This window comes from Phaenicophaeus curvirostris, chromosome 3 (genome assembly GCF_032191515.1).
Source record: "Phaenicophaeus curvirostris isolate KB17595 chromosome 3, BPBGC_Pcur_1.0, whole genome shotgun sequence".
In the NCBI taxonomy this organism is placed as follows: domain Eukaryota; kingdom Metazoa; phylum Chordata; class Aves; order Cuculiformes; family Cuculidae; genus Phaenicophaeus; species Phaenicophaeus curvirostris.
In genome coordinates, this window is record NC_091394.1 from 10,747,305 (window position 1) to 10,763,744 (window position 16,440).

Sequence of the window (16,440 nt, forward strand, 5' to 3'; positions counted from 1 at the left end):
AAGTTCAGCATAGCATCTTTCCTCCTCCTTCCCCAATTTCAAGTCCTGTTAGCTTTGGCTCTGGGCTCCTGCTCGAATAACCTAAGGCACTGAGCAGAATACCTCACACGTGGCAGTCTGCCACTCTCCTGCCATGAACAGCTGGTAGCCCAGGCTTGAGAAAGGACAGCTCATTCTGCTTACCTGGAAAGGTAATTCAGTGTCCTGTAATGACTTTATGAAGGGAAAGAGAATGCCTGCAGGCAGGGAAGTGATAAAATGTGGCATTTTGGCAACATCCTGATTCTGCATTTATTGCTAGTAACTTGGAGGTGGCTGAGTAAGGTAAGTGACTAAAAGAAACCTCCCCTGTTCTCTTATTTAAACTCTAGAGCTGATTCTATGATTTTAGGAAGATAATCCTGAGAGTACAAGAAACAACTCTTCCTTTCATTTTTAGATTTTTTTCCTGTTGTATGAAATGGCAGCCTCTTCAATCAAGCTCTCAAACTGGCACCTTTCTCCCTTCTCTTGTGACCTCTCACTCACTTCTGAAACAGCCCCATTCAAAACAAAATTCTGAAAGCACACAAATGAACAATGTGGTAATTAAGTCACTAAGCAGAGCTCATGGATCCTCTGAGATGATCCCAGTGACTGCAGTGGGGAAGCTCTGATGCTCCTGGGTGGCCACCTCCATGATCTTGACAATGAATTGAATTTGGTTCCCTTTTTGCCCTGATAGATTACGTTTAGCGAGTTTCATGTTATGCAGGAGATGTTAATTCAAGTATTTTCATTCAGAAGGACGTAGCAAAGCGTATTGCTCTTCCATCCTTGCCTCACAGTCCCCCAGCCTCTGGAAGATAAGTTGGCTGTGGTACTTTTTGCTGTGGTTTGGGAGAAAGGACCAATTGAGAAGCTCACTTCTGGGAGAGGTTTATGGAGTGATGCCCCAGTGTTAGGAGAGGATCCCCTGCTGCCTGACCCTGGGGAACAGAACCACCAGCACTAGCTGCTTTAAGGAAGATCTTTTAAAAGAGAGAAAGAAACCCTGACAAATACATCATAAAATTGTTCTTTATGATGTAAATAAAACAAAGATAATACTGGTAAATCAACATTTTTTCCCTCAGTCTACTGTAAAATGGAGCCATCACAAGGCTGCCAAGTAGTAAAGATAGGCTAGAAAATGCAGCTTACATTAGAAATCATCTACAAATGATAAATATTTAATTGAACAGATGCTGCAAATCTCAGTGGAGACAGTGGAGGAGATTCCTGGTTTGAGAGTCTTGAAATAATGCTGTTATAGAAATAACCAAAGTTAGGGCACCTGTCTTTGAAAAGCAAGAAAAGTGACCTAAATAGTGTCAAAATTGTGACCTCAACTCTGAGCTAAATTCTGGGAAAGCTGGTCTAGCTGGCAAAAGGCTGATGATGAAGAGACATCATGATTATGGTCATTGCATCATTGTGAAACTTGTCAAACAAAACTTGGCGTGGTGAGATTGCAAGATGGAGAATGAAGTGTCCTGCAGGTATGTGAGCTGCTGATTTAGCCAAGTGACTCTCCAGTTACAGATTTGCATTTGAAGGTGTGGTTGCTGTGAAATGTCATTGCACCTGAAGCTGATGATCCTCTTTCAGTGTATGAGTGTACTTAGATTTGCTGGTGTCCTCTCCTTGGTGCCGAATTAAAATAACTGGCCTTGTGCCTGAACAAACACTGACCAGCGCGATCCCGGTTACCTCTGAGTACATAGTCTGGCTGTTAAATAATCTGTGTATTATAGCAGGGTGTATAAAAAACAACCTAGGTTGTGAAAAGCTTTGCTGCTCTTGACCCTTCAGTCCCAGCTTAACTACATGAGCCTGAAATAATGCCATTTTAGTCTATGTTCAGCTAAGCCTGATGGATGGGAACAGCTGCTACTCGGCTCACTTAGGAACCAACTCCTTGGAGAGAGCTTTGTGGTCATGACAGAGAAGGGCAGGTTCTTCTAATCTCACCACTGATGTTGAAAAATCTGTTCTTAAAGGACTTCTTCAATATTTTCTAAAAGATGCTTAACTAAAAGTTGATTTTTTTGAATGCTAAATTCGTTGATTAAAAAGTTTGTTTAGTTCACTAGTTGGGACATCAGTATCCTGAGGAATGAAAGAATTCTATTTCTTAAGGTCTGAATATTTTCCCTACTTTTGTAAAAAAGATTGGGGATGTCTGATTGTTTTCTTACTATAGAATAGTCCTTAGAATAACTAAGATCTCCAAAAGAAAGTTGACTTCTAATATGTTTTGCTTTTCTTCTTAGCCTCTTACTCAGTTTATGTTTATTGCTCTGTCCCCGAACTTGTCACTCATGTTCTGAACAAAAAAGAAAGCTGAAAAATAACTGTAAAGAACTGAGAGCAATCTTCCTTATCCTTCTAAAGCACGCTGCCTGTCTTTTGTCTTTTGTCTTACTGCAGGTTTTGTAATGAGTAGTGTGAATTTGGCCAAAGCTTCAAAGATTCCTTCTTTAAATAGCTTCTCTGCTACCTCAAAAGTGGTTTCCTTGTTTAGTTTCTTCTTTTTTTTTCTTTTTTTTCTTAAACACTTATTTCATTTCCCATTTTGAAATCAAGCAAAAGGGGCTTTCTGGCTTTTGTTGTTCCTATGAGGATGGTGAAGTTGAATAGGTCATGAACACTCTCATAGCTTTTTGAGAGAAAACCAAACCAGGTCTTGTGCACAAATTGGGGCCCGATCAAGTGTGGTTTTTCAAGTTAACTGCTCTAGGAAGCTGTCTTGTCAAATGTGTCAAAGTAGTCTCAGCAATCTACAGGCAGAAACCAAAGTTCTCCAGTAGGATTGTGTTTCCTACTCTGACAACTCAGCTGATAGTTCTCAGAACAACATGGCAGATGAGCTGAAAAGTTTCTGTAAGAAGTTGTTATGAGTCATAACCAATGTATCACTGCCTAATGACCACTCAAAAGTCTCATTTAAAGCAGTTACTGGAAGATGTAGTCATAAATTTGGTTCTTAATTACGCTAACAATCTCACACATCTTGGTACGTAGTTTATGATACAGATACATGTGTGTCTTGATAAAGGACTATTACTCAATAGCCAGAAATCAGAGAACACTCTTTCAGGCTGGTATTTGTATTATAGCACAAGCCTAAAAGACTAAACAAAACTTCACTTTTTCCCCTGCTAGCCCCCAGACTCTGAAGTTTGCGATAATCCTTTTGCTAGCAATGACACCTGAAGCAGTAGTTACCTGTTCTGTTTTCGTTTAGAGGACAAATGCTCCAAGGAAGGGGTTCTTGGAAGGAGTTTATGAAGTACCACATCACCCAGGTTAAAACAGTGTTGTAGTATAAGCTCACCAGAACTGACACCACCCATGAAGCAATCCCTGCGGAAAGCACAAGATCTCAGCTTAGAAAAGCTTTGGAAAAAAAATTTATGAGTCACAGCACTTGCTCTTAGAAGATTGGGTTTCCTATTTTTTCAATTTTTTCTATTTTTCCGGAGAGATTTTCACATGAAAGATGGACATTTGTATCCTCAGTAGCCGGACACTTCCCCAGCTCACCAGCCCTGCTCCAAGTCTGAAACTCAGAAGATTAGGGTTGAAATCTTTGCTCTAGTATATAATACATTATTTTCTACAACGTGGGACAACTTTAACTGCAGAAACCAAAAGAGGCTGAAGTTTCACAGCATGCTCTAGCTGCATGAGGGCACATTTTTGTCTTCATATACTCTAAAATTGTTTTCCTACTACAATAAGGAAGGAAGAATATGATAGCAACACCATTGATTCTGCTTGCTTGCATTTTTTGCAAAGGGAGGACAAGCCTAATTGTAGGAGATGGGTTTAACTGGAAGCACCACCCTGCTGCCTGGTATTTCTTCCCGACTGCACTCTGGCTCTTAGATAAGTCCTCTCACCCATCCTTTCTCATGGGTGTCACTGTCAATCCCATTGTCAGACACCTGCTTGAAGCAAGGCATGATCCAGCGGTGCTGGCTGGAGCATCTGAGGTTTTTGGCTTATCTGTGTAGGCAGGAGGGTGCTATCTCAAACCCGATAGAGCTGCTACTCCCATTCACTTTTTGCAGCCTAACAATGTGCATAAGGCACATTTTTTCTGTGTATATTAAATAAATAGAAAAAATTGCAGGTACAGGACCTCATGTTGGTCTGATGCGCACTGCCATGTGCATTGTCCCTTCAGCAACCCTGTCACGTCTCCCTCTTCTGGAGGGGAACTTTTGCAAATGTTTTAGACTCTATAGGATATGCCAGGTTCCTGTTCCTGATTTCTTGTCTTTTTGTCCCTTCCCTCTAGTCTGAATGTCACTGGGCAGAGAAGACTGTCTCCTGGAGGGGCTGTGAGTGAGAAATGAGAAGCACTGAGGGCAGACAGCTCTTGGGTAAGATCCAAGATGTAGTAAGAACGGGGCAGTATTTGCTAGCAGAGTTCATGGTTCCCATAAGCAAAAGTTCCAGGGTTTGTATTTAAGGCTGCTGTGTGCCTGGAGCAGCACCTGATGGGAGCGATATAGAATCATGGAATTGTTTGGGTTGAAAGGGACATTAAAATGTCATCTAGTCCACCCCACCTGCAATAAACAGTGACATCTTCAACTACATCAGGTTGCTCAGGGCCTTATGCACCCTGCCCTTGAATGTTTTCAGGGATGGGGCATCTACCACCTTTCTGGGCAAGCTGTTCCAGTGTTTCACCACTCTCATCATAAATATGTTTGTTTTATTTTTGTCTTGACAAGCATGAAGCACAGGTCTGTAAGAAGTGAATGCTGGGTTCCTTGGGCTGGGACCCCAAGAGACATACCAACTCCTGCAAGGTAAGGAGAGATGGTGTTCCAGGCACCGATGCTGCCTTTCCTCAGGCACTGTCCTAGGGCCAGTTCAAGATGCAGCAGTGGTATTCCTTCGAAGAGAAGAGCGATGAAGTATGGAATCAGGAATGCCCCTGAAAACAAAAATAACTGCAATTGAGCCACATGGTTACCTGTATCTCACTGAAATTGCTGTTTGATAATTTGTCTGCTTTATGACCCTAACAAAGTCCTTGTAGGGTGTGTTGGGAGAGGAAGCATCCCTGGGGATACCTGCCAAGTAACATCCGTTACTGGTAGCTTTGTTGGTGAAGACGTAGGAGGAATGACTGGGATGCCTAGTGCTGTAGGATGCTTCCGCTCAGGCACTGCTACAGCCCATTGTAAATAGTCTCACTATTTCCATTTCCCTTTCTTTTAAGCATCTTCTTTTCTCCCTCTGGTCATAAAGCACAAGGATTTGCCTCTCCCCTAAACTAAAAGCAGGACAAGTTGTTCTAGGTGATGTGCGAGCAAAGAAACTGAGTTTCCTCCTGCTGGTAACCTCTACTTCTTCCCTGTTTTGCTCATAGCAGCTCCCCTAGGCTCGAGGCAGCGTGTGCTGTTGGGTGCCTGCAGGCAGGTATCGGTCTTGTTGGCAGCCTGGTTGATTCCTGCAAAATGCAATGCCTTGTCTCCCCCACTTTCCCTCAGAAGGGACACAGGATTGGGTCTCCTTTGCAGAGATACTGATTTTCATGAGACCAAGGGAAGTTTCATTAGTACACTTAAACCACTCACCCAAATATCCTATTAAATTGAAATGGTGTAATGGATTGAAGTTTATTGCCATGACCAACAACCGCTGTGACCACAAAGCCTCTTTTCTTCGGGGAAACAAAGACAGAAGTCCTTCCTCAGTCCCCTCACAATCTTCCCACCAACTCGTGCTGACCCCACATCACTTTGTCAGTAAATCTGTGCCTTGTTATTCCGTTTCAACTTTGCTTGCAGAACTCGTATCTGAGTCTGCCCAGCTCTGCTTTTTCAGCTCAGGAAACGTCCTCTCCTCCTTCAGGGCTTATAGGAAGAACAGCTTCACCATCACCATGTGAGAGAGCAGGGTGGAGCAGTTCAGCTCTCTATTCTGTCTTCAGCCAAGAAGGAGGTGGGGGAATGCATAAGGATTTCTGGACTCTTCCTGGAACGGCTCCTGTGTTTTGCAATCACTGATTATTTAGAAAGGCTGAGCAGATAAATTGAATCACTTGGGTTAGGCATTGCAATAACTTTGCTACCTGTTGTTAGGTGCTGCAATAACTATGTACAACACCCAGAGTGGTTTTGTTGTTTAATAGTTTAGCCCTTTATCAAGAAATACATATGAACAAAAATAGGCAAAGCCCTTCTTAATGAAGCGCTCTTCTTAATTTGCCAAAAGTAGAAATAAATGTCTCTCCTTATGATCTGATTTCTTAAGTGCTTTTAACTGCTAAGAAGCAGATTTGAAAAATCTCACAGGAAATTTCCAGTATGTTAAATTCTCAGTTTGGACCCTTGATATTCCTGGTTTGTAGTCCCCTTGCCTGCAGAAACTCTAAAGTGGCTGTTATAAACCCATCTAAGAGAGAGGTACAGAAAGAATTAAGGACGACAATGTTTAAAAGTTTTACCACCTGATGAAATCTCACCTGGAGCTACCTTCTGAAGCTCCCATGTAAATGTGAAGGAATTTGCAGGTTCCTCTTGCAAGTACTGAGTAACCTCTCCCTGTGCTCTCGATGATCCGGTGGGTCTCTTCCAACCTGGTTATTCTGTGATTCTGTGATTCTGTGCTCAGCCTAGTGCTCTCTCCTTCAAACTGCTACAATTTTCCCCCTCCACAGCGCACCTAAGGGTGCCCACCCAGCCCTCCTGAGAGCCCAATGCCTTGTGCTGGCTCCTGGAAAGACCAAAACCTTCACACAAGTGACCAGAACACTTCAGTGTGGCGTATTCTGCTTGTTTGCCTGGCTGGCTGCGCACCAGCTCCAGGTGGCATCTGTTTTGCTGCAGTCCATGTGATGCTAAGCCCTTGCTAGCAGAGCTCTCAGGTCGGTCCCTTACAATCTCCCATATCATATCTCCCTGGAAATAACTGTGTAATAATTAGTGCAAACTACCCCCTGTTATCTCTCTCCTCTTTTCTGTTTGCTAGTTGAACCATTGACAGCAGAGCATGTTTAGATATTCTGTTGATAAAAGCCTGTTTACTTTGTGCTGGTTTGTACGTATCTCCAGTCATATTTACAGCACGGCAAAGCATAATGTTACACTTGGAAGCAAAATACTGGGTTTTGATGAGACCAATGTAAAAACTAAACTATCCACAAATATGAAAATATGTCAGAAGTTTGGCCTAAGAAGAAATAGTTAACAGAGTTAGTCATAGAATCATAGAATCATAGAATCATAGAATGACCAGGTTGGAAGAGACCCACCGGATCATCGAGTCCAACCGTTCCTATCAAACACTAAACCATGCCCCTCAGCACCTCGTCCACCCGTGCCTTAAACATCTCCAGGGAAGGTGAATCAACCCTTCTTAAACCTAATTAAAATACGTGTCTGGTCCTGTAGAAAAATGTTTTCCATTATTTATCATATTCCTTTACTTAATTATTATATTCCTTTACAGTATTTTAAGGCAAAAAAGAAACAGTCAGGAAAAGCATAGACAGTTTGCTTAAGCACTTGTGTCTTGCTCTTTTCCATGATAAAATCCCCCACCCATAGGAAGAAAAATGATACTGGAAATGTATTGGGTACCTAATAGTGAGCAGGAACTCTCTAGCACTATATAGTCAAGGTCTCTATTTAATAGATAGGGGCAATTAAATGGTACTTTTTAAAAATAGCTGTAAGAAATCTAACTGTGGAAAAGACAAGAAGAAAGTCCAAGAAGCAGAACGAAGATGCATAGAATCATAGGATCGTTCATAAAATGGTGTGGAAGGGACCTTAGAGATCACCCGGTTCCAGGGACACCTCCTGCTGGATCAGGTTGCTCAAAGCCTCATCCAGCCTGGCCTTGAACACCTCCAGGAATGAGGGATCCAAAGCTTCTCTAGACAATGAATTCCAATTCCTTACCACCCTCACTGTTAAAAATTTTCTCCTAATATCTAATCTAAATCTCCCCTCTTTCAGCTTAACACCATTACCACTTGTCCTGGAGCACATATCACAAAAGAGAGCTCAGCATTCAAATGTGGGCACCCCAAAACCTTATCAGCACACACTGGGTGTGTAGCACAGATACAGCAGAAACTCAGGAGGCTTGGCTTCCCTGAGGCATAGGAAAAGGAAAGCTTAGTAGAAACAATAATGAAATTAAGAGAGCAAATAATGCTATATCGGGTTATTCTAGGTATATATATTTATATTTATATATATATTTAATATCTGGATGTTCTAGATCTGCATGCTGCACAGTTTGAAGAAGCTAAATGACATAAGAAGCAAGCTCAGGGGGAAACCCCCTAACCCCAGTAGTTTAGCTTCATTAACTTATTTTTTCATCTCAAAAAAATAAAAATCATGTTAATCAAGCATTTGCAGGTTCTCTAAAAGCCTGATGAAATGCTCAGGAACATCAGAAGGCACAATTTAGTTGGAACACTGAGAGAAGATGAAGGAAAATTTTCGTTTGCACCATTCGTTCTGTCAAAAAGACTCCCAAGATGCATAAAACATCCATCGTGAAAGTAAACGTACACGTTACTAAATGAAGGTCAAGAAAAAAACCACACGGTCAAAAAATCTGCCGAAGTTAAAAGTTAGATTGGAAGGAAATTCTGCATGAGGATAATGCACAGCCAAGGAACAATCTGTGTCGTCATGAGAAAACACAGAAAGTTTGAAAGGTCTTCGTCATATGAAGGTATCAACAACTACGATATTGCGTATATTGATAAGTTGTTTTCATTAATAGTGGAGTCTCAAGCAACAAAGAACACCAGTGTGTAGCACAATCACATTGCTAACTTAGAAGAACCATTAGAGTGGAGATGCATCTGTAGTCATGGCAGTAAAACAGAGAATACCTGGTGTGCTACATCGAAGATTTTTGAAACCTGACCCCTCAGTGGCAATATAGAGGCAAATCAGGGTAGAAAAGCAACTTCTCACCTGTATTCAGCCCTCTATCTGCAAAATGACACTTAAAGGGCACAGTTGTTGTGGTATCACCTCCACATGACATTCTAGAAGAAAAGGGCATGAGCTACTAGGTGCCCTGTTGAGACTTGCTGATGAAAGAGAGGGAAGAATGACCAGGAAGCTAATGAAGGAGCACAGCCCAAGGCCACTGGCAACGCAGAGGGAAACAGCCAAATTGGTTTTGTCACATCTTAAAAAGAGAGAGCAATAGACCTGACTAGTGGAAAAGTAAAGCAGTTAGAAGGGTCAGCCGTGTGATCTTCTAATCAAGATGTACCAAAAACAGCAGAAATTGTTGAGCTTTGATGAGAAGTGGTGAGGAAAACCCGATAGCTTTTCTTGATATTGACGTACCAATGAAAACTTCCTAAATGAAAGAGAAATAGAATCATAGAATGACCTGAATTGGAAGGGACCAACACAAGGATTGAGTCCAACTCCTATCCCTGCACAGGACAACCCCCACATTCACACCATGTGGCTGAGGGTGTTGTCGAAATGCTTCTTTAGTATTGTCAGGCTTGGTGCCATGGCTACTTCCCTGAAGAGCCTGTTCCAGTGCTTCACCACCCTCCACATGAAAAACCTTTAACTAACATGCAGCCTAAAATACTTGGAGAAACCAATCCATGTGTGCAGTATTGCATCTTACCAGCACCTGCAGGTCAGCTAGCAGAAGTAACTTAAAATAATAATCTAAACATAATAATGGAAAAAAATAATTGTAATGAAGAATTAAATGATCTGGGAAGTAGCAAAATCCTAATTCCAAAGGAAATGCATCTGTATAGTCTGAAAGATTCAGCAAGCCCTTCTCAACATGATATCATGCAACAAGCATTCAGAGATTCACTTCACTGGTTCTGTTGGTACATAGGAAAAATTACGATGGTGGGTGAATTTTTCCAGAAGACTGAGAACTTAATGGCAAGATACCTGTGATAAGTTATGTTTTACCTACATGAAATTGCACAAGGTGGTAAGAACTTGTTCAGATACAGAGAAAAAGCTATTAGCTATTGAAATAGGATTATAGAACCTGTCCCTTTTTCTCCGTGGGAGTTAATTCAGCTGTGTAGTAGCCAACACAGCAGTAAGTCACATTAAGAGATCAGTCAGGAAAAAACATAACAATATTTACCCCTCTCTCTGGAAAACGAGACTTCCTGAGCTTTGTTATGTCTTCTGCACAGGCCTTAATCTGGATAAAAAAGTATGAGCTATTATAAATGCATTTGTGCATCGCATTCGTGGTTTTGACTTACAGACCCCATTGTATGTGTTATAGACTCTGAAACTTTGCAGGGTTGAGTTTCCTATGTAAATGACTATATCTCCTTGAGCAATAGTGAAGGAGCTAAAGCCATGTCCAGAAGACCAAGGGGTCAACAGCCATTTCAAGCTGAGATGGTAACACTTATGCATCAACTTATAATAACATAACCTTGGTGAACTTCCCTATGAAATAGTCATGACTGAAGGATGTAAACGAGCAGCACCCGCATGCACCAACCTGAGCTGTAAAGGGCAACTAAATACAATGCATTATTAAAGTTTCAACCCCAAATGCCATAGGTTTTCATCAAGGACTTGAGCAAGAGATAAGAATCCAGAAAATGAAGTTTGTTGTATTATTTATTTTTCTATCAGAGGGTGGACTGTTCTTCTCTTCCTGGCATACTTTTTTTTCCCCAGTGTTTTCCAGGCATACTTGTTGTTCCTTTCAGATTTTATTTTCTGCATGAGGACACAGTGAGACAGACAACTGCATTTCACAGCAAGTGGTCATTCAATTTCTAGCAAAAGGTCGGGTAGGACACAGGTTATGAAAGTCTGTAAATCATTGCCTCAGAAGTAAAGTTTTCCCTTTGTAGCAGAACTTTAGTGTTTATGCGTATTTATTTTCCTAGAAAGAAACTGTATTTTATTCTAAAGATATTTTTCAGTTATTCTCTAAGTTTGGACACTATGCATATTTTTAACACTGATGGGTTAGGTAGGAGTATAAATACTAGCTATAATCAAAAGTACAGCAGTGCAGTAAGTTCCAGCTAGAACTGTTTGGGGTTTTCTAAAGTATGTTCCAATTACATGTATGTGCACGTATCTAGCTATATGACTTGTTTGAGTGTCGGTTTTAAGAGACAAACTGTACGATGGGCCATTTGGAGACTTCTTTTCAATCTCAGTTGCTTGGGAACCTTTGTGTTTTTCTCCACTTACTGTGGCAAACAACCTTCATATCCATTAGTCATGAAAAGTAAATAACTAACTTAACTCGGGCAATAAATCCAAGCAATCAGTAACGACAGTGGGTGACAAATGTCAGCGAAACTGATATTATATTAGGTCCAAGTTACTGAGTAACACTAATGTGCAATGAATAAGGTCCAGAGGTCTGATGAGAACAGCTGACATGAGACAAATATACAAGCACTTATTTTTATCTCTTGCTTTTTAAAACATCTAGGAATGAGGAGAAGTGCATTGCCTAACTCTTAAGCACTCGGATATTGCCTGAACCAACTGTGAAACTGTGGTCTATACCCCAGAGGCCATTAATCCTTTGAGCATGTCTACGCTCTTTTCCCATCGGGCTTTGCTGAACTCATGGTTGTGGCTGCAGGCGCTGAGCCGCTGCCCCTCTCAGGGCTCCTAGTTAACCACGATGCTGCTGGCTGTCCTGTGTTCACGTTGTCAGATACACACAAGCAGGATTTATGCTCCAGTACCCCTGGCAATCTATTGGGCTTTTGCATTTGAGTTGCTTGCTTTCAAAAATGCAACCCCGAATCACATCACTGCCTTAAATTAGCAAAAGGAAAACGCAACCACATTTTATGCACTGGTATAAACCTAACAGCATTGTCTTCCTAGTAGTCTTCACGAATCACTCAACTCTTCCAATGCCAGCTTTCGGAGATAAATTCTTCACAGCCCCCACAGTACTTCATTCATGATGTCCATCATGCTGTTGGGGTCCCTGAACCTTTTGTTAAAGTCTGTTGACCAAACATTGACCACACATCCATACATCAACCTTTAATCATTGCTAACTTGTGCTGCTGTCCGTCTGTCGTGATGCTGTATGTTGTTACTGAGTCTGTTGGCTATTTTATATATTTAATTGGCAGAATTAGTATTCATGATGCAAAAAGTGACTCAACCTTTGTCCTTGCGGCATTTTAATGCCTTTTAATCTTTAAACCTGCTCTGAAACCTGTCCCTATTTGACCCTAGCAGCGCTGATGGGATATAGCAGTGCTGAGAAGCTGGATACAGAAGCAAATAGACTTTCTGTGCATGATGTGTTCTGCAAAACAGGTCACTGTGGGTCTCCTTGCCCTAGGACTCACACTTTTCCCAGAGTGGTAGGTGTCTGCAGGACAGGGATGTAGGAGGCTCCAGAAGGGAGGAAAGGAGAGGAGAGATCAAACCTCATTAGGAAGTGAGTGTTGCTGATCTTCTGAAATGCAGCTGGGATTTGAAGAACAGCTGGCCACAGCTAGACCCTTGTCTCCAGCACAGAGAAGCAACTTTTGGTGCTTAATGGCAAGATGTGGGAGCCCTTTTTATAGGCAGTAGATCAGTGTTTCATCTTAATCTATAAGAGAGATTTGCACAAAACGCTGAAGTACAAATTTCATGCAGCCTTATGCAGGTGGTGGCCCCAAAAGCAACTCTGAGATGTGCAGAGAATCTGCATTTTGCTATGGTCCCATGTGTTAGTTTCAAACCTTCCACTGAACACTTAATGTTAGTTTTTCATTACATTAAAAAAATATTTATTTTATTTTTATTATGTTGTTTGCTAATACTGAATACTTGATCCCTTGCTCCAAGATAAAGAGGTAACTTGAGATACCTGTAGGGCATTTGTTTGACCTCCAGTTCCTGCTCCAGAAGAACATCTTCCACGCAGGCCCCATGCCATTTCTGCTATGGGGATGTCTCTATGAAGGTGTTTATCACGTCTTATAAATGCATGTATCGTTAACTAAAGTGGCATGCTGTTTCTCTTCATTTGTTTGCACCCATGACTTTCTAACTACCTATTTAGAGCACTCATTGGAGAGAGTTTCACATCTTGCAAATAAATAATGGAAAACGTTAAGTTTCCTGAGAGGAATCCAACCTACTGCTTCTTCTCTTTTCTTATTTTAATTTATGTAATTGTAACCTCCATCTGTTACATATTCACCAATAAAGAGCTTCTTGCCCTCAAAATAATTTCAATGTACTTGTTTATAGACAATATATTATAAACACTCCTTCATTTTCAATTTTATGAACAAAGTAGATTGGATTCTTAAGTTATTCCTTGTCCCATAAATTTTCCAGACCTTGAATAATTGTTGGGATATTTCTGCATTTTGTCAAATTTTTAAAGTTAACTTTGAACAGTGGACTTCAGAGGAAGTCAGAAGTTCAGAAATTGTCTGAGTATCAGTAGTAAGATCTACACCTACTTCCTAGTTCTCTGTTTAATTATGCCGAGATTGTTTTTGCTGATACAACCTGCTGTATTTCATTCATTCAGTTACTTATCAGAATCCTTAAGTGGCTATTTCTTTCGAAAATACCTTCTTCCATTAAAGGCAGTAACCGGTCTTGATTCCTTGGTTGAATCAAATATATGTAGTACGTGAAGTAATACAGACACCTTGGTAGAACAAGCTTGGATTTAATAAATTTCTTCCTGTAGTCTGAGTTTCTCTAGGTCTGAATTTTCTGTTAATTGAGAGATAATTTATAATACTGGACTGAAACAGTTCACTATCTCACTCTGCTTTAGACAACTTTCCATTGCAGATTTGAAAAGCTATTGTGAATGATGAGTTATCAAGTACTCTTTTCTGATCCTTTTTTATTTACTAAATTGGCTGCTTCTGAAGCAATTCTTTGTGAGAATAGTGCCCAAAAACAGTCTTGGGCAGCTGTTTGTTCCACCTGGCAGGCTCCTGTTGGTGTTCTATGAGCTGAGCATTTTAAGCAGCCTCTCAAACATCAAAAAGTGCACTTAGTTTTGTGCAGAGGCATTTCTAGGCGATGAGTTAACTCCTAAGAGCATCAGATAAATGAGGAGAATGACTCGCTGACTCGTTTATCTTCCCAAAGACCATTTGCCTTGGGGCCAGTTCACTCAGACCTCCCCAGGTCTTCTTTCTTTTTCCTTAAGCTAAGGAGCTGCAGGTGCAGTTTTCTCATCCCATTGGAGCTGCAGCAGCAATGTAAGAACTTCAGCATCGAGGGTGCTGAGAGTTAGCATTAGTCTGGTCTTATTTCCTAAACAAATGCATCATTTTAAAATGAAATATACTTCTATAGAAAAAGCTAATCTAACAGGTGCTAAACATTTATGAGACTTCGATATCTAAAACCAAAGGTGATGCAAATATATAACTGCCGTGTCCATTGTAAGTTAGTATAGTTATATTAGAATTGTAGTTCAATATTTCAGCAAAGTCTCATTTAAATCTTACCGCCTCCATGTATCTGACACAAGTATGGAAATCGCCACACGTTCCCCAGACCAACAGCAAATCCAATGCAGCTTAAAATGTACTGGAACTTATTGTCCCACTTGGGTCTGCCATCTTCTTTATGGATTTCAGGTGGCATGGATAAATCTTTTGACATTTGAATGAAATATCCTTGGGTCCTTAGCCGCTTTCCCTATAAATGGGGAGATGATTCAAAATCTGTCTCTCCTACGGGTTTTATGTGGGGTGACTGGAGGATCCTGGAAAGAGAGGTGGAGCTTTCTTTTTATGTGATGCAAAGAAAAGTGTCATTGCCAAAACTGCAGTTTAAAGACAAAACCAGGAATTATTATTATATAGTGTTACCACCCTTGACTTTTTTGCAGATCCTTCTATAGTTGGAGAATGTGGGAATATGTTGTTAATGGGTAACTTGACATCAAACGATTTTTATTTTCTGTTCTCAGATACTTTCAGAGAAGTGTGACACTGAATATAATTAAAAATAAACCTTACAGAAGACATGAAAATCATGAAATACTTGGAAAAAAACTGTGAATAAAGTGTTGCCATATCCTTCCTTAGTTTGTTAATAGAGGTAAGTGAATGAAGTAGCTTTGGGCAAGTGTAAAAAGAAAATTAAAAAAGATCCAAGAAAAATTAGACTGTGTAAGCTCCGACATTAGGATTTTGTGCGTTTTCACCATAGCTGCTAGAGGTTAATCACTTCCCATCTGTCAATGAATCCCAAGTGACTATTTTTATTGTTCATTAAATAGTTACTGATGAATGCAAGAGCTGAATGCTTTCCTTCAGCTGATTGTATGTGAGAAGGTTTTTATTCTGTCTTTCAGTTAGAAAAGGGTTTTGCTATTTTGCACGTCAGATCAGTTCGTTCCACACTAAACAGATCAGCCAGTCAGCTTGCTTGCTAGAGTAAATCGACACTTCATGCCTCGATTCCTCTTTTAGAAATAGGAACAGTGTCTAAGTGACAATGTTTGGGGTTTCTTTTTGTCCCAAAATACTTAGAAATAAAACCTTGCTCTGCAGCTGAGCATACAAATATGATCAGGTTGCAGCTCATCCGACCAGAAGCTAATTTCACATCTAGGCTACATGAGCCTCCCCTGGTAAGCACAGTTCATCTGCTTGCAGCTCTGCAAACACCCAGACCCACAGGTGGAATAACTCAACTCCTCAGCAGCTTATCAGGATGTTCCACAGGGTACGTGCAGCATAGTTTGGCAGCAATTACACAGCATCGCTGCTGCCAGGGCACCCACCACCATCGCCCCTGGTTTTATCATAGAATCATAGAATAACCAGGTTGGAAGAGACCCACCGGATCATCGAGTCCAACCATTCCTATCAAACACTAAACCATGCCCCTTAGCACCTCGTCCACCCGTGCCTGAGCTTTGGGCTGGGGGATGACTGTGCTGGGACCATTTCAAGCAACACGCTGGTTTCCATACCTGCCACCTGTAGCTGGCTGCTTCAAAATCGGTTTTACTCATCTTTGGTGGCTGAGCTTTTGTCTGCCGGAAAATATGACAAAAAATGGGTTTTTCCCATTTTAGAATAACATCTTTAAATAGTTGAAATAATTACTCACATTCAAATAATTTACAAAAATGAAATTGGAATGCAAAGGAATTTAATCATTCAAATACACATACGATGCTTTGTATTTTACTGTCTATTCAGAGCAGGTACATACTCTGGATATATCCTAAACACCCTTACTTATTTTAAGAGAATATTTTGATTGTAAGGGAGTGTCAGGGTGTAAACTGGATTAATTTTTGTCTTAGAAGGTGGGTGTAGGAAGAGCTGCCAAATGATATAAATTTGTTGCCTATGTACAGGGACAGCTGGATGAAAGGGACCATCTATCCCGAGGGGACATCTACACTCTCTGCTTCTGGCATTCA

At 40.8% G+C, this 16,440-nt stretch overlaps 1 protein-coding gene across 1 annotated transcript in view; it reads right to left on the reverse strand.

Moving 5' to 3' along the window:
* LOC138718793 (sodium-dependent neutral amino acid transporter B(0)AT3-like) overlaps positions 1 to 14,991 on the reverse strand; it is a 30,010-nt gene extending 15,019 nt beyond the window's left edge. The window contains exons 1-3 of the mRNA XM_069853356.1: positions 14,504 to 14,991; positions 4,835 to 4,975; positions 3,250 to 3,387 (exon numbers count right to left, since the gene is read on the reverse strand). Coding sequence (XP_069709457.1) covers positions 3,250 to 3,387; positions 4,835 to 4,975; positions 14,504 to 14,660 — 436 coding nt within the window. The 5' untranslated portion in view covers positions 14,661 to 14,991. The remainder of the gene's footprint in view (positions 1 to 3,249; positions 3,388 to 4,834; positions 4,976 to 14,503) is intronic.
* Between the last annotated feature and the right edge of the window lie 1,449 nt (positions 14,992 to 16,440).